At 36.2% G+C, this 18,591-nt stretch overlaps 1 protein-coding gene across 1 annotated transcript; it reads right to left on the minus strand.

Annotated features, from left to right (window-relative positions):
• Nucleotides 1–953: 953 nt before the first annotated feature.
• On the minus strand, nt 954–17,621 carry LOC108407902 (xin actin-binding repeat-containing protein 2-like). Its single transcript, XM_073232364.1, has 7 exons — nt 17,547–17,621; nt 12,919–13,026; nt 12,493–12,565; nt 11,452–11,585; nt 8,217–10,787; nt 5,212–5,345; nt 954–2,789 (listed from the first exon to the last, which is right to left on the minus strand). Exons 2-7 carry the CDS (start codon nt 12,976–12,978, stop codon nt 2,183–2,185), a joined length of 3,579 nt encoding a protein of 1,192 aa, XP_073088465.1. The 5' UTR covers nt 12,979–13,026; nt 17,547–17,621; the 3' UTR covers nt 954–2,182.
• Between the last annotated feature and the right edge of the window lie 970 nt (nt 17,622–18,591).

Below are 18,591 nucleotides of genomic sequence, written 5' to 3' on the forward strand. Positions count from 1 at the left end.
AGAGGCTCCAGGAGACACGGAGCCTGCCTGCACCTTGACCCTTCAGTGTTGGACCTCCAGCCTCCTGAACTGCAATAAAATAAGATTCTGTTATTTTTTTCTACCCAGTCTGTGATATTTTGTTTTGGCAGCCTGAGCAGACTAATCATTCAGACTGTAGGTACTGTTGGAACATACTAGCAAGAGAGAGTCTATTTTACTTTCTAAAGAGAAATCGTTTTCAACACTGTATTTTGGTTTCATACTTAATAGACTAAGTCAATTTTGTGTTTATGTAGGGGAATATAGGATAAAGCCTGTTTTCATCTATGTACACTGTAAATGAATGTGAAGCCACCAATTTATATTCGTGTTTTTTTCTCAGAATTGTCAAATGTATTTTCAGAAAGGCAGTATAAGCAGAATATTTGAAGACATGTTTTCCAGAGACTGTTTTTATAAGAGAAAAATGTAATATCCATCGACTACGATGAAAAAAATACCTGACAAAAATCAGTGGTATGATTTGTGTACTTATCAGTTGCATATAGTAAGCAATGAAAAATACCGTGTGTATAATTTATTTAAGTAACTTCTAAAATCTTTCTAGTTCATTTGATTTCTGAGTATGGACTCCATGTTATTTTGGAGGAAAGTTGGTATTTTTCATTAAATGTTTATAGACAAATACCATGATAGTTTAATATGGGTAATTATTTAAAGAATCATAACAATTCTCATATCTTTAAAATGTAGATCAAAAAAAGAATGTAAATTTTATATTTTCTAATAATACTGCAATTTTAGTATTGTATGTTATTTCTTTCCAGGACCATTTCTTTATGCATGCATGTTTGTGTTAAATACTTGCTCCATGACAAATACTTCCTAAATTATGGAAAGCATATATGTTTAAAGTGTTAATATATATGGAAAAAAGTTACAGAAGTGTTTTGGTTTGTATCCCAGGTGATTGAATTTTATTTCAGCAGAAATTATAGGGAAGGTATAAGAATGATGATAAACATTAGCAGAGTAGAGTCCCCCTGATGATGCTGTCTGGCATGCTGAAAAAGAGAGCGCGGTACATGTAAGGGCCACTTGACAGAAAACATAGCCATATTGTTTCTTTTTTTTTCATTCCATTCAGATGAAAAGTAGATTCAAACCAATTGGGAAAAACATACGGTGTAACACAAGGAATATCCCACTGTGATAGACATGAGATTTCTGAACATTAAGCTTACAAGTTCTACTAAAGGTCATCAAAATCCCTAAAGTCCCTGCCTGCGTGTTTCCAAGCCTAATGTCCACTGCAAGTGGCCAGGGATGTTTTACTCTGTGTCACTGTAGCACTTATTCCTTTTAATTTGCTCTTCCACAGTGAGTTGTTCAAACTGGTCCTCCACTCTGGGAAACGAAGGCTTAGTTGCACATTCACTGCTCAGAGCATCAAAGCTTGTGTTTCCTGCTGCTCCTGCTTCACCATGCCAATGTTTGATGTTCTTCCCAAGTTCTCTTAAATACAAACATGGCATCTTTTTAATTGGATCTACAGACTCTATTAAATCAGTGTTCTTATTCTTCTTGGAAAAAGCAGTAATTTTCACAGTGTTAGAAAAGAAGAAGTGTAGATTCTTGTTATTTGAGTGGTTTTCTGTGATGTTTAAGGTATTTGTGTTAGGAGGAGAGGCCATTGAGCTGTTCCTCTTTCCTCTTAAGCCACCACTGAGGACTGACTTGGGGGCAGACTGCACAGGACTGCCAGCAGTAGCTCTGCCAGCCTGCTTCTTGAGAGCCATAGCTGGTACATTCCTCGAGTACATCTCTTCAGATTCAAATGTATTTAGTAACTCAGAGATCCTGGATACACTTTATAGGTTTTCAGTCGCATAGTCACTTGCAACACAGTTTGCTTCACTTGACAGTGGTAATAGATTAGGAAATTCTAAAATAGATGTCTTCTGCCTGCCATTATTCAGATCCGAGACTGCTACATAATTATTATTCTTCTTATTCAAATTCTCTTTATGATTTTCTGGTACCGCCTCATCATCAGTGTCAGTAACCCATATAACTTCTGCACCGTCAAGTTCATTACCTGGTTCATTTTTCTCATTCTCAGCTATCTGAACAACCCCATTATTATTCTTGCTAACATCCATTTCACTTTTCCTCTTATTCTTTATTTCTTCAGCCTCATTCAGATTATCTGGCACATTCTTACTCCCTTCCTTCTCATCTTGCTTTGCTTTATAACTTCCGTTTCTTGGATTCCTGTAACATCTTCTTTCTGACACATATGGATGGGCTGCAGATATGTCTCAAGGAGAGAAGTATCTTGCTCTTGTCCTTTATTTTCCAGAGTGTTATTGTGTTCTTTTAGTTCATCTTTAAACTCAGCAGATGCAGGGGCTGTCATTTCAGGTGGCCATTTCGGTTTGCTCATTTTGAGTTCTTCCTCAAGAGGAAAGGTTTTCTCAGGCAGCTCCCTGGATGGGGACGAAATGATTTTTAGTTTTCTCCTCTCCCTGACTTTTCTCAGATCATCCCTTTGCCCTTTGCTGTTCTCAGCATCTAAATGTTTGTTAAGATCCCTAAGTGTGGGGGTGTTTTCTATACCGTTTTTACACATATTTGGTGCTTCATTAGGAATACAGTCCACTGAGCTGCTCTGAATTTTGCAGTTCCATCGGACTTTATGCTGTTTGTGTCCAAAACCTTCATCATAATTTCCTTTAGATTTGAAAAGTTGCTCAAAGTGTGGTTTACAATATATTTGTCCATGAAGTGATGCATAATTTCCCAAACTGTCAAAAAGTGAAAAAGAAAAAAAATTAAACATTCTACATAGGTACTCTTCAAATTCATAGGGAATAAGAGAATTCATTATTTCCAAGAATGAGTCAGAGATTCAGTATAATTAATTTAGTGGCAATAGGAAGAAGGTGCTTATTAATTCAGCATTCCTATTAGTTCATAGTTATCACTAAAATCCTACATGATACCTGTCCTACAGTATTTAGAATTTCATGCTGTATGTCAGCTATTGGTATAATAGGTATGATAGTGTAATTAATATGCAGTTATAGGAGTTACAAAATGATAGGACTTAATTTTTGCCAACTCAGTGATTTATGTGAAGGGTTGCAATTTTTAATACATTCTGTATATCACACACACAAAAATCAACTATTTGAACTTCCTGGCTAACTGGATTTTGAATGAAATGGGAAGCTTGCCTATGCAGCTGTTTGTCTGGCTTCTTTGGGGAAGTCACAGATAGAGAATCTGTTACAATTAATAGCAAATTTAGTTGAAGACAGCAGCATTGTTTTTGAACACCTCTGAATCTCCACATAAAAACAGATATATCAACAAGATAGCAAAACTTAAAACTTATGGATAAAATCTGTAACAAAGCTAAGTGACAAGGCATCTCCACCAATCCCAAAATACCAGGAGGTAAAGAAAAGCCCCCAAAGCCACAAGACTAGTATGATAGTCATCACATCTGTATGGCCAATAGCAGAGGGAAAAAAAGAAGGTGCCTGATGGACCTGAAAATATGAGACCACAGAATAGCCAGCCAGCATTTCCTGGAAAGTATCACATGACAATCAGGGAACAAGAGCCAAAATGGGGAAGGGCTTTGCCCTCAACAATCATCCTGGGGCAGGAAGACTAAAGAGGCTAGAGAAGTCAAATTCCCAAAACTGACCCACTGGAATCCCCTTAGAACAAGATCCCCATGCTGAGAAGAAAAAAAATATGGGAGTCGAATGAAATTAAATTGAATAATGATGACAGAAATAAAAAAGAAGGTCCCGACCAACATTGGGGAGAGGAATCTGGGCTGTGGGAAAGGAGAAAAGTATACATCTCTAGCCGTTTGTGAGACAGAAATTATAGGACTTGGTCATTGTTGGGGGTGGGTAGGGAATGAGGGAAAGGAAGGACTCAAAGGTGACTTCATGTGTCTGTCATTGAGTTACTCTGAATGTCATTTACTGAGAAAGTAGCATACAGATCAGGAAGGAAAAGGAAGGAATTTCAGTAGACAGAAGGTAATGGCGCATATTGAATTTGTTGTACTTATGAGAAATCTAATTGGTGATATATACTAGTCATTGAGATAGAAGCACCTGATACACAAAGGAAGGAGCTGACTCATGGCACAGATTTCAGAGTTATTGACACATGAATGACAACTAAAGTCACGGGAGTGGATGTGATAAACCAGAAAGATTATATACAGTGAGAAAAGTAAGTGCCCATCGCAGAATTGTAAGCATCTCTACCACCTTGGTGATGGACAGAGAAAGAGTCCACCTACACAGGATTCTGAGAAGGAACCCCAAAGGCGGGAGGAAGATGATTATACTCTGGTGACATGGAACCCCAGGGAAAAGAACATTGCAATGACGGGTGGTTGACATTGTCGATTAAAGTCAGGCAAGATACAGTCTGAGAGATGTTCACTGGATTCAGCAAAATAATTACATTTCAGCATCTCAGACAATAGCTACAAGTGCTGCATTCATTTAAGTACATTTACGTCAAGAGTTTTGGAGAAATGAGTGAGCTTGTCACTGTGTTGACATAGTGCTTCTGTTGCACCAGAGAATAAACAGAGTATTTATCTGACAGTGACCTTATTCTAAATTCTATGTATTTATTGATTTGTTTATGTAGATGCAGTAGCCCAAACATAGGTAAACTCCAGCCAACCACCTATTTTTGTGTCTGAAGTTTTACTGGACTAGAGCAGGGACCATCAGTTTACAGCCACGCCCATTTGCTTAGCTGTCTGTGGCTGCTTTTGCCTCTACAGGAAAGTTCAATAGTGATGGAAACAGTATGACCTACAAAGGTGAAAATATTTGCTATCCGACTTTTACAGAATAAGCTTACTTACTCCTAATGTGTAATCTAGACTTTAGATAAAGGTAATAATTAACAAATCTTGATTTGCACAGTAACCCTTGATTTTTCTTATCAACGTGGGTTCCACATTTGGAAAGAAGGGACCCTTCTCAATTTCACTGGAAAAGCACAATCTCAAAAGGAGGAAGGTCACAGCCATCCTGGGTAAAACGCAACAGAACACGAACACCTTTTGGTGGCTGTGTTAACTGCTGACAGCAAGATCTGGAAAAGTCTAAATCTTCATGTTATTAGACTAAGGCAGGTTCTTCAAAGATTTGTACCGCACAGCACATGACGCTTTACCTCAGTTTACTGTCACAGTTGTGGCATCTGAAGCAGGACTCATGGAAAATCTGCATGTCGGCTATGAGGCACTCCTCTGGATAAACTGTCTTTTGACAAAGTATACATATTTCCTTGTCTGGGAGCAGCAGTTTCTAAAAATGAAAATTTACAAAAGCTTATGAAGTAGTAAGTTTAAGCAGATTGTAAAAACAAAAGAGATGACAACATACTAATTGGTCATGTAGTGCAAGTAGGAAGCTCTCAGACTGGTGTCCTCATTGTGCTTCTCTGGACACAGCCCATTCTCAGGCTCTGGTCCAATCAACATTTCTCTAGTGTCTGTACTATTATTTATGCATTCAACAAGCTGACTTTTATTTAAGGAAACATACATGAGTAAAATATGTTCATTAACTTTAATACGTTAGAAAGAAAATACAGTAAACTCACCACAGAGAGCCCGGAGATCATTCATTCTAGATAACCAGACCCCTCATGGACATGAAGGTTTACACCCATCTTGATCCTAAGTTTTAGTTTTTTAAAGCATGCTGGAAAGATTTTTCTGAAATACATGCATATCTTCTTAAGCTAAGGATATTGCATTTGCTTAAATATTTCCTTGATGACTTAGCGTTCACTCTCTGACACCAATTCTTAACTTTAATGCAATGAGACTTTTGAATACATCAAAATCAGGGCCATTTGTCCTTATTATAAATGGTTTTAGATTTTAGGGCTTTTTGGATTCTTGAGTCTGCCTTTTACAGTTTTCCTTCCTCTTCTCTTGCGCTGAAGCACCTACAGCCCCATGCGGCCGCTTTCCTTGAATGCAAGTCCTGTGAATAATAGCAGTCATATTACTAGCCAGTGTTTGCATGTGGTTCAAAATTGGCACGGAACTTTCACCTCAGTATTGTTTTGACCCTCACAGGGACTGTGTGAGAATAACTAAGCTCTCATACTAGTTATATGAAAGATCATATGTACTCAGGGAATTTGTTGCAAATAAATATATGCACTTCAGTGCTTGATGCTCAATTTGGACTACTAAGTAATCTCCTTTGTGTGTGTTTTTTTTTTTTTGGTTCTAGGAGGAGACACATTTCTCTATTTAACAGCAATTTTTTGTGTATTTTCTATATCTTTTCTAGCTATCTTCACAGAACTGAGCATTTGAAATTAATTAGACAGCTTTGCCTGATCATGCCAGAAGCAAGCATATTAGAAATCATATTAACCCGACAAACTAGACACATAAATTGCAAATAGGCTAGAGGCATAACTGCTCATCTCAACAGTCATTTTAAGCCTGCTATTTCTTTCAGTCTGCCTAAAGAAATGGACTACACCAGTGATGCATGTTAATTATGTCAAACCCTTTTATTGTGAAGCCTTGTTACTTGTAAAAAAGCAGGGAAATGTAAAGAAACCATCTATTCTCTGATGCTAAAAATATGTACTCAGTTCATATGTTTTAAATCTCCCTCCTTCCAAACCTAATCAAATGTTAAAAATGTGTTGTCCATGTTCATCTGTGAATGAGGCCAATTGAGCTGTCATCTGGGGTTTAAGAAAGGTAAAAAAATCAGTTGTAGGAAAGAAAGTGGCCTGAGGCAAAGATAACTCTATCCAACTCAACAACAATAATTAAGTATACAAAAGGCCTAATTCCATACCTACCCTTTTGTTAGAGATATCAATCAATAAAAACCCTTAAAGCACTTAGGAAGACTGTAAATTCCTCCTTGTACTACTACCAGGATGCATGGAAATCAAATGCAAACTCTACTTAATTCTGGCAGTTAAAATTACCTCAATAATGGGTCAAGGGATATACCTAATATTTTCTTTAAAAAGTACTAATAATGTACTATAGGTGTACAATTATTAATAAATGTATAGTTAAACAAATCATGAATACTATCAGAGTAACAGCTATTATTATATTATCAAAAGCCTATTTACCTTAACAAATAAATGGTCTGTATAATCTATATAATAGTATTTGTTATTCTCACACAGTGCAGGTGAACCATGTTCCATGCTTAAGAGAAAGTAGTAAAAGCAAACATTGTAAGAAAAGGGTGTCAGCAAACAGGGGAAGCTGTTAGTTTTCGTTTAGTATGAAACTGCAAGTCATCTTAGCTATGGCATGGGTTAATGTTACTTCAGGCTTTCCAAGCTCATTTACCACTTATAAATGCAGATTACTCTTGGAAGGCAGTTCTCATCTCTGTTGCAGAAGCATCTGAGGTTGCATATCCCAGGTTTTTAAAGACTCTTTGACTCTTCTGCCACATCTCTTGAAAATTCCTCCTGAGTTCTTTAGGTGAATCAGAAACATCTAAAATGTGGCCAGCGATGACGTCTTCATAGGTTGGTGGGGCATGCTTGAAGTCAAAGCCAGATTTGCCAGCTTCTGAGTTATGTGGTGAAGAAACTGTCATCTTCAACCCCACAACTTGACTCTCAAATGCATCCACACCTGTGAAATACTCACTTAGGGACCTTGTTTCAGAGCATATGCTAGGCTGCTTAACAGAAATTTTTTCTTGCAGTTCCCTAGGATGATTGCATGAAAAGCCTGTAAAACTAGAGTTCTCTGAAGATATTAATCCAAATTCCTCCTTACAAAATGTATGACTTTCTTGTGTTATATTATGGTTTGCTTCTCCATTTACATAAACTCTTCTCTTTGACTTTGCTTCCAAAACTGGACCATCCTCAAATTCCCTGACCATCTGTTTATTTCATTTTCACGGTCATTCATGAAATTTTCAGCCATTTGAACAGTTTGGTTGGCTGCTTCCTATCTCTGTGTGTGCTCTGACCTGAGGGGCCCTTCAACTTTGTGGATGATTTCAACTTGCGTGAAAACATTCAGTATCTGGCCCTATATACCCAGAGGAACTTATTCTGTCTTTGTGGATGTAAGTCGCCCTTTTCCCTACTTTCCTCACTTCCTCTTGAGCTTCCATGGATTCTCTGAAGGAACTACTGTCAACATGATTTGCACTTACCGGTATTGTGATTGTAGGTGGAGAGTCCCTACGACGAGTTTCTATCTTAATTTGGCGACAAAGTGTTGCAGGAGATGTGATCTTTTTCAACACTTCCTCTGAGGACCTGATAGAGTCTAAGGACTGATTTTCAAATTTACACCGCATGCTAGAGACATCCCCAGCTTGGATATCTACTTCCGCAGCCTTGATTTCCTTTCCTTCTTCTCCTTGTGTGCTGTCCAGATTTTCTGTCTCAAAAAGAAAACACGCTGAACAAACATCCGCACCATGGATCTCCTCCTGTTTTACAGCTTGTGATTTGACTGTTTCTTCAGAGTCATCTTTTATGGTATCAAGGGGCCAAGTTTCGAAGAGCCAAGTACAGGCTTTGACGTCTCCCTTAGGAATTTCTTCACTGTCTGTCATTAATGAGACTTTTTCATAAAGAGACTCCATTGGCTGGGTTTCAAAAAGCCATCTACAGGGTTTGACATCCCCTTTAATGATATCTGTAGCTTGTTCAATTTTACTTTCTACTTCTTCCGTATTACTAAAATATTTAATTGAATCAAGAGGTTGGGTTTCAAACAGCCACTTAGCAGATTTCACATTTCCAGTCTGTATGTCCTGAGCAGATATTCCTCTGATTATTTGAAAGTTACGAATGCTTTCATCAAACTGGTCAATGGGCCTTGTTTCAAAAAGCCACCTGCAGCTTCTTACATGATCACCTCTTAGGATTTCTTCTTGCTGGACGGTCTTTACCTGATGACACTTTCCAAGGTGATCTTGAATAGCATGTAATGGTGTTGTTTCAAAGAGTGCTTTATTTAATGCTACAGCACCTCTTGTGGCTCCTTCCACCTCTATCTTATGTGATGCATCAAATTGAATTAAATTGTTTGACTCAAAGATATTTGTGTAATTCCTGACATCTCCTCTGTCAACCTCTTCAAGTTTCACTGTCCATATGTACTCTTTTTTATCTTCTCTAATCTCTTCCAGAGGTTGGGTTTCGAAAATCCACTTTTGGTGCCTACCATCCCCCTTTTCTTCTTCAGAGGTGGTAATTTCTTGAAGTTTTCCTACATCAGGACTATCTTTTAAAGCTTCTATTGGAAGTGTTTCAAATAGATGATTGGTAGTTTGTACATCACCCCCTATTATCTCTTCAGATCTTACAGGATCTGTGTTGGGAACATCCTTTAGAATATCTAACGGCTGTGTTTCAAACATCCAACACTTTCTGGAGATATCTGTAGCCATAATTGTTTCCTTCTCAATCATGTCCTCTTCTGACTCTTTGATTTTGTCCAAAGGCTGAGTTTCAAACAACCACTTTGCCCTGCTCACCCCACCTTTGACCTTTTCTTCCATGGATATTTCTCGGATGACTTTAGTTTCTGTGATATCCTTATTGATTGTGTCCAAGGGCTGTGTTTCAAGCATCCAGTGTGCTGTTCTCACATCCCCCTTTTCAACATCTTCTCTGTGAACAGTTTTAATTTCTAGTATTTGACCTAAACCATCTCTAATAACATAGAATGGTTGAGTTTCAAAACATTTTATGCTTTCCTTAACATTTCCCTTAATTTCTTGGAGCTCAGACCTGAGCTGCAGTAAGTGAACCTCATCCACTGTATTAAACTGTCCAAGTTGATCCAGATGTAGAGTTTTAAACATGTGTCTCACAGTCTTGACATCCCCGCCAATTATATCCTTTATGGAAGATACCCCTGGTTCTTCTTGACTTGGATGCATTTTATTCATTGAATCTAATGGCTTTGTTTCAAACATCCTTCTGGCTGTGCGAACATCTCCTCTGGCTAGCTCAGGAATTTTCTCAGCATTTTCTTCAGTGCCAGAAGAATGATCCCCCAGCATATCTATGGGTTGTGTTTCAAACATCCATGTGGTATATTTCACATCACCACCAGCAATGATTTCTTGATCAGCAATGCCCTTGGAGATGTTACCTTCCTCTGGAGAGCCATTGTTGATGGCATCTAATGGCTGATTTTCAAAAATACACCTCATGGACTGCACCTCCCCCTTCAGAATCTCATTCCACTCCAAATGTTCTCTTTCTGAGTTCAGGCCTTTTGGACAACTGACATTTGTGTTTTCAAAAACATACCGGGCTTGCTGAACATCTGCAGAAACTGAGCTGCTGGGATTCACTTGACTGGAAACAATCTCAGAAACCTGACTGATACAATCTTTTTCTAAGTTCTTCCTTAACTCCGGATGGATGTGTTTATATAAATGGTTTAGCTCATACAAATTTCTTTGTTTAGAACATAATTCTTTGGAGACTGGTGGCATTCTAAGAGGGCTGGGGAATTCAGGGGACTGGGAAAATGCCGTCACATCTATTGGAGTTTGAAGGCTGCCGGGTGGGGGAGGAAGAAATTCTTCTGTCCCTCCTGAAGGAATGGTATTATCTTGCACCAGTGTTGAGGAGGTGGCCCTGTGGTTACTAGATCTTCTGGTTGATGTTTCCTTCCTCCAGCTGATTGGAGTACAAGAAGTTGAAGAGGTACCCACAATGGATGATGGCTTAAGAGTCTCTTCATAGTCACTTCCAATCTTTAAGAGAGAGAAAATCAGATGTTATAAAGTTGAGTGTATTGGTAAAGACTTAAAAGGCACTGCTCTTCACTGGTCCAGCTGCTACGACATCCCCACTGGGGGCAGCAGATGACGTGCTCCATCTGGAGGCCTACTTAGCAGCAATATTCAGTGTCTGCCTCTGTCTCTCCTATAAGCCATTTCTACGTTTAGAGTTCTACTCCCTATTCAATACATTAATGACTCAGTATTTTAACATTTACACATAATCTTGGTTATTTTTCCTCCTGTACTTCATGTGCTACATAGAGTAATCTAGAGGGAGACAATAAAAGTCTTAAAATACTTTTGAGGGTTGTTTTCTTTTCCTTGGAATTTTAAACAGACCAGAGTAAGTATCTGACATTTAAAATTGACTTTGTTACTTTATCTAATGTTGGTTATTAAACTTTAGGGCAGACATAGTTTTTACTTCCCTAATTTTATCTAGTGAGAAAAGTTTAAATTTTCTCTACCACTTTCCTTACATAGAATAATATTCTTCTTAGAGAACAGAATAGGCACTGGTTCAGGATATTTTTCTGTTGGAAAAAACCTCTGCCAACGTTCAATAATTTGAAAATGCTATGTATTTACATCAGTTTTGCATTTAATATGTTTCTGTGTAGAGAAATTGTCTTACCTTATTAATCTGCTTGGCTGGGGCTGTCTCTTTGTCAGAATAAAGGGTCTTTTCCTGAGCAAACTTTTCAAATTGCTCTTTTAAAATCTTAACTGAAATCTTCGGAATGTCTTCATCCTCAGGTGTATCAATGACTATAGACAGAGAACACCAGTGATATTATGTAACTAAGAAACACAATGTTTGACAAGAAATTATAATGCTAAGGGAAACATCCCATAATATAAGTTAAATAAAAAGATTCAAGGCACAAATGTATTCATATGGCACTATTTCATTATGCAAGTTAGTATATGTCAAGAAATAGAAGAAGAAAAATGGCAGTGGTTATCTCTGGATGGGAAGTCATAAGTGATGAAACTGTTGTTTATTTTAATGTATATATTCACTAAATTTTCTACAAGCATGTTTTAGTTATTTATGCTCAGGAAAAATGATAAAAAGACAGCAGAAGAACAGAAAATACCTACTTCCTTAAGCAAAACCAAAATACAGATATAGTCAAGTAATATTCGGGTCACAGTTGGCTTAATCTTCCCTTTTAGCTCTTCAGAGAAGTCAAACTTCTCGTTCCCCTTTTATAGGCAAGACAACCTATACCCATCTTACGCAAACTTACACCAACTTGCCTGTAGTCTAATCTCGTATCTGTAGATTGAAGAATTGGACTTAAGAGTGCTTAAATCTATTATTAAAAGTAATGCAATCAAGATAATATTTCTATAATCAGGGAACTGGTACACACCAAGTATTATTCTAGGTCTGTGAGGCAAGAAGCAATTCAGAGGTGACTGGTTTATTCCCTTCTAGACTTTGAGGATGAATACATCACAGGGTTGATGGGCAATGAACTATTTTAGAAGCTTATTGCATCTATTACCACAGTCAGAACCTAATTATATATAGAAATCCTACCCTGCCCTCTTTGGGACCATGAGTCATAGTTACTACTCCTACTTAGTGAGAGGATTGTGCTTTGGAAGTTCTCCTTTCAAACACAGGAGAAAGATATACTGGGATTAAATAATACTAGATTGTTACCTGTTTCTTGAACATATTGATGGATCTGAGAAGCTTGGTTTATTTCCTCAGTGTGCTTTTCAAGATGAGAGACCTGTTTTAAATAAATAGTTGTTCTTAAAAAGTCAGATTTTTCAGTACTCCACACACATTCTTCATTTCACAGTGATTTTCATCCAAGACTTCAGTGCACCCTGAGAAATGCTAATTAAACATCTATCACTTATTTTAATGTATGGACTCCTGCTGGAACAGAACATGTATGAATTGGCACCTAAGATGCATTCATTTTTAGGGTGCTTGCATTATTTGCCAGAGACTGTCAACTCCAAAGTGAGGGAAGACACTAATCTGTGTGGATATTAAATACATAAGGACATTAAAAGCAATTGCTTACAACAAAATTCTGGGAACTGTTTGGAAAGTATTGTCTTTCTAAGTAGTTACCGTTTCTGTTCCAACATCAATTTTGTGTGTTTTGGAAGATTCTTGTTCATTTCTTTCCATTTCCTGGCTGCTTCTTGAAATGTCGACTTGGCTGCTAATGATCACCTCCTGAAAATGAATAAATGAATGCATGAATGAATAGACAGTGCCTTAATAAAAGTCTGAAAAGTTTAACTTTTTTTTGTTAATGCAGTTTCAGTGATAGAGTCTTCTGGAAAAAAAATAGGGTTGCTCAGTATCGTAGTTTGCTTGGCTGCTGTAACAAATTACTACAAACGTACTGGCTCACGACTGCACAGACTTAGTATCTTATGGTTCTGTAAGTCACAAGCCCTGAATGGTTCTCACAGCTGAATGAGTGTTGGCAGGTGTCGCAAGGCACGCTTTAGGAGCCAGTATTCTGCCTGCTGTTCTTAGTAAGTAACAATATGAGAAAAGTGAACTGCAAAAAGAAAATGCACATCCTTGATAAAAAAGAAATACATTTTGTTGTTTATTACCCAAATTTTTATGTTATAGAGAGACATGCCAGTCTTCAAGTTGGCCGTTTAGTTTGATGACACTGCCAGAGTTCTATTGAAGAATATACCCATTAAGCATAACTAATATAAACAGACTATAATTATGCTAGCATGCATCTTTCACTCTTTATTCTTGATTTTGGTTCAGTTAGTACAGGTGACCCTGGTTAAACTGGAAGCTTAAAGTTCCTGTTCATTCTGGCGATCCAGCCCTGCTGTTCCTAGAGAATGTGATACGACACAAGCATATGATTGGTTGACTGATAGATATGATGGGGCAGTTGGCATCCTGCTAAAAATCTTAACATCAAAATACAAGGATATAGACAGATGACTCCCCAAGAGAGCATGACTTTGAACTTGTTTGAAGTTGGGAGTTCACCTTTCTCTTGAGATCTTCATGACTCTAAATAAATACTATTTTTGAGGTTTGATTTTTAAAAATTTGTCTTAGAGAAAAGTCAGATGAGCACAGCTGCATCATTATTATAAGCCAAATAGGAGCACTAAAGGGTTTTTTAAAAATACAGGGTTAGTCTTAAGCTCTTAAACTCTAATCATTTAAACCAAGGATAAGTTTCAAATTAATTTATGAGATCTGACTTGTTATATATTTATTTCTTTTTGCTAGTAGACTTGTAGTGTCTGGCTTTTTTCTCCTAAGGGTATTTGGTAGATGGGGTGAAAGTTCTGATTAAGTAAGTGGTAGTCAGACATGGACTGAAAGGTAGATGGTACATATAATCTTTTTACACCTTTCCAGGAGGGAGAATCAAGAAAAAAAGTTGAGGCCCTCCAAAAAGTCCTACAGAAAATTGAAGGCAAATGTAAGTTTATACTTGAAAATTTAGATTATATTTCATTAGATGTGCTAATTAACAAGAGGGAGGAATCTTTTCACAATATATACATTTATCAATTCATCATGATGTACATTTTAAATATAATTTTGTCAGTTATACCTTAATGAAGCTGAAAAAAATGTAGATGATCTCTCATTTAATTGAAGCCCAGTGTAAGTTTTTTCCCAAGCAGAATGGTTTTCTAGTCCATGTTAATGATTTACATGCATCCAATGACATTTAATAACATGAGTGGCACACAGTATACATTAAGGAAAAGTTTACTTAATGAATGAATGACTGAAATAGCAAATTTCTATTAATAAACTAATTTCATCCAACCTCCTATTTGCCAGAGAATGTCCTAGAAACTGAAGATAGAACAATGAACAAAACATGTTCTTTACTTTCTTGAGGGAGTATAGAAAATAACCTATAATTCTTTAACTTCAAAGAATCATAATTTTATAAAAGAAGAAGCTTTGAATAATCAAGTTTTATTTAAGGATATCAGTAACATTAGCCTAGAGGGAACAATAAGAATCCTTGAAGACTGCAGATAGAAAAAAAAGCATAACAAGTCTTTACAACTGTGGCAAGTCTTTCCATCTGTAGGGATATATGGAAATATTCTATGACTTTATGACACACTGAGAAAAATTGGAAGTAATGATAAAAGAGCAAAGGACAGTAGGAGCCTGACCAGTATTATGACCTGACCAGTTTAAACACTGGGTTCAAATTCCAACATGGCAGTGTAACAACAGAAGGGCCAATTTTTTTAGAAGCGGCAAATACTTTTCAATTGGTCATTGTTCCCATCACTCCCTAGTTTCAACACAAAGTTCATGGTTTTAAAAAATCTGCTGGGAACCCATAGAAATTTCACTTGCTGATAATTGCTGCTTATCATCAGGCTGAAGGAATAGTGTTAGTGATGTGAATGTGTATGTTGAAGACAAATGCAAAGTACTGAGAGTAGAAAAATACTAAATAAATGTATTTTTGACACAAACTTTAGAAACTATCATTTGCTGGAGCACTTTATACTTAATGTGTATCTACTTGAGTGAAAACAATCTATGCCTGTCATCTCTACATATATTGTCTTGTAGAAGATGACACAATATAAACAGGCAAGGGTACATAAGTTTAGTTTAGAGTTGTACACTTCTACTCCAGAGCTTATGTTCTATTACTAAATAGAACTGTAAATGCTACACTAGTTTGTTATGTTAGTGTCAATGTATCAATTTTACTGCCCCCTGGTTACTATAATTTATATAAAGTTTGTCTTAAAATATTCCAAGATTTTATTTCCATCACTTACTATGTCTCATATTTTGTAACTAGTTTAGTTTAGATTTTCTTGCCAGTTGCTGGTGTCTGTAGAGCGAAGGGTTAGCTAAAAGGATGGATGTCATAATGCTCAGGGAGAAATCAAATGACACAAATAAAGTGTAACCAAGAATTCTGGCCAGACTACCATACATAAATTCATACAAAATAATTAATGAATTTCATAATTGGTTCCTGAAAATGAAATTCAAGTGTAGATCAGGCTGTGAGAGACAAAAATGCAGTTTTGTTCACAGGTGGATTAACCAGGAGGCAGAAACGGGATTAGTACTAACTTCCTCGTCTACTAGGTGTTGTAATCTTGGGAAAGTCACTATATCACACTTCAACTATTCCTTTTTTTTTCATTCTTCTATTAAAAGAAAGAAAAACATGACAAGCTTGCTCTTATTTGGGAATCTCAGAGAGAAATGTGGTACAATCGCAAAACAATATTGTAATGTTTGCATCACTCATACCAATTTGATGTCAGCTCACATATTAACTAAATTTACTACAAACCTCTATCCCCGTACACGCTTCTCCTCAGGAGATGACCTCAGTATAAGGAAAGTTTTCAAGCTGAAGGAAGCTCTGAGATGACAAAACAAAAGTGTCATCAAGACACCCGGATGTGCCCTTATACATTTTTGAATTTTAAAGATGAAAAGCAGTGAATAAGGAAAAGACAAGCTGACCTCACATTCTTTGCTAAGACATTATGTACTGTGATGGAGTGGAATGCCATGTATGTGGTGTTTTGCCTTTATTTTTATGAAGGACATGAGATTTGAATGAAGAATTCTCTTTATAGACTAGCTTTAGTTATTTGTGTATGAGAGATATAGAGCATATGTTTCAATATATAAAAAACTTCTCAAATAAAAGAATGATTAGTAAATCCTCTCTGGGGAAGCAACTCTATCTACAAGCTTACAAAAAGATGGTTCAAATCAAGACTAGAACAATGAGAAATGTATTGTATAAAAAGACTTACTACTTGAATTAAAATAAAACAAATATGGTAAATGCAGTTCCAAAATTGAACGTAAACCACTGAAATTGAAAAACATATTTTTTGTATTGATGACATTGATATTATCTTAATAATTTAATCATTCAGGGCACTAATCACAGATTAAAATAAAATCTGTGACATGAAATATCAAGGGTGGAGAAAAGCATGGGAAATAAAATTGAGTTGGACATATAATGTATTTATTCAACCATTTACTTAGGCATTCATTCCTTGACTAAGTCATTAAACACTAATTGAGCACCTGTACATAAAGTGCTCTGCAAGATATAGTGTTTATAGGGTGAACAAAACATCCATGTCAGTACATACATACATACATATATGTATGTGTATATATATATATATATGATAAGTTTATGAAGGAGATGAAATCAGAATAAAAAAGAAAACACTTTAATTTGAGGGATCAAGGTAAGCACCTTAACATAGTAAACAAAATTTAAATTTCATCAGAATAATAGATACAGAAAGAAAAAAGAGGGACATGAAAATCTTGATAAACCAATATGGTCCATTAGCCCAAGAAACATTAAAATTTACAAAGCTATGTTAATTGAAATGCTGGCATCGAAGGCAGCATTCCTTTTAGCAGAATAAAAATGACCATTCTGAATCAAACAACAGTGCCTAGCAAATGTAATGAAATGGAAGAAATTACCCAGAGTTTGGAAACTCAATTAAAATAATTGGGAAAAAAATTATTTCAAAGCTCACTTTATACTTCCCTGCAAAATATATTCCAAGCTAATAAAAACTAATAAAATACTGAAGTGTAAATGTAATAAATAACTATAAGAAATAGAGGGATGTATTATTTTCAAATTTATATATAGTCAATATTTCATATAGCACAAGAGAGTAGGCATAAAATAAAGTTTTTCTTCTCACCTAGACACTCAAGCCGTTTCATTATGGACAAGAAGCTGCTGTTCAGTTTTTCAAGTATCTTGAAATGTTCTCTGTGTGTAAAAGCATAATGTCTTTACATATGCACAAAACACATTATACATATATGTATATGTATGAAGCCATACTACTCATTTTTAAACAAATGGGAGACTTATATACCCCATCAGTTTACACTTGCTTCTTTTGACCGGAAAATGATGCAAATCCATTTTCATATCCAAAGCAAATAGTCATTCACCATTACATTAAAATATTTAAAAGATATTGATCATTTCAATTACTGAAGAAATGTATTTGACAACAGCCAGTACCCACTTATAAGAAACTTTAAACAAAGTAAGAATAAAAGGAAATTTTCAAAACTTCATAACCAGCATATAAAGAAAATTCTATAGCTAACATCACAATGATAAAAAGTGAATGCTTTGTCTTTATTAAGGATGAGATGAGGATGTCTATTTTCACCCTTTCTGCATGGCGTCATACTAGAGTGTCTTGCCAGGATAGTAGGGCCAGATTAAGAAATATGAGACACAACAGTTAGAAAGGAAGAAGTATAACCATCATTACTCACAGAATGATTATGTATTTGAAACCCTCCCAGGAATTTGTAACTAATAAAACCACAATCAAATACCACCACACATCTAGCCGAACGTAGCACGCCACTATACATCTTGCAGAGCACCAGCTTTTTAAAATGAATATTTCTATATGCTTATGTGCAAGTGCATGCATAGAGAAAAATCTAGGAGGAAATATACCTGTCTCTGAGTAGGAATGTCAGTCATCTTTATTTTCTTTAAACTGCCTCTAGCTCCTAATAGAAAAATCACATACTAGATTTATAACAGAACAAAACAATAAACTTCATCTAATTTTTTTAAAACAAGAAACATGCTGTCATTTGCCATAGGACAATCTGCATTTACAAGTAGATGAACTTTTTGTGACTAGACATTTTTTGTCTTATTTTTCTGTTGCATACACACATAAACAACTAGATTGTTTATAGCATTATTTA

This window comes from Manis javanica, chromosome 3, assembly GCF_040802235.1.
Source record: "Manis javanica isolate MJ-LG chromosome 3, MJ_LKY, whole genome shotgun sequence".
NCBI classification, from domain to species: Eukaryota; Metazoa; Chordata; class Mammalia; order Pholidota; family Manidae; genus Manis; species Manis javanica.

What these genes read in the sequence shown, in the direction of transcription:
- LOC108407902 (XM_073232364.1), bottom strand. Translation starts at nt 12,978, where the DNA reads ATGGAAAGAAATGAACAAGAATCTTCCAAAACACACAAAATTGATGTT. An exon ending in CACCTACAATCACAATACCG is followed by an intron (nt 5,346 to 8,216) that starts GTAAGTGCAAAT and finishes TTTCATTTTTAG; the next exon opens with AAACTGCTGCTCCCAGACAA. An exon ending in AACTGTGACAGTAAACTGAG is followed by an intron (nt 2,790 to 5,211) that starts GTAAAGCGTCAT and finishes ACTTTTTGACAG; the next exon opens with TTTGGGAAATTATGCATCAC.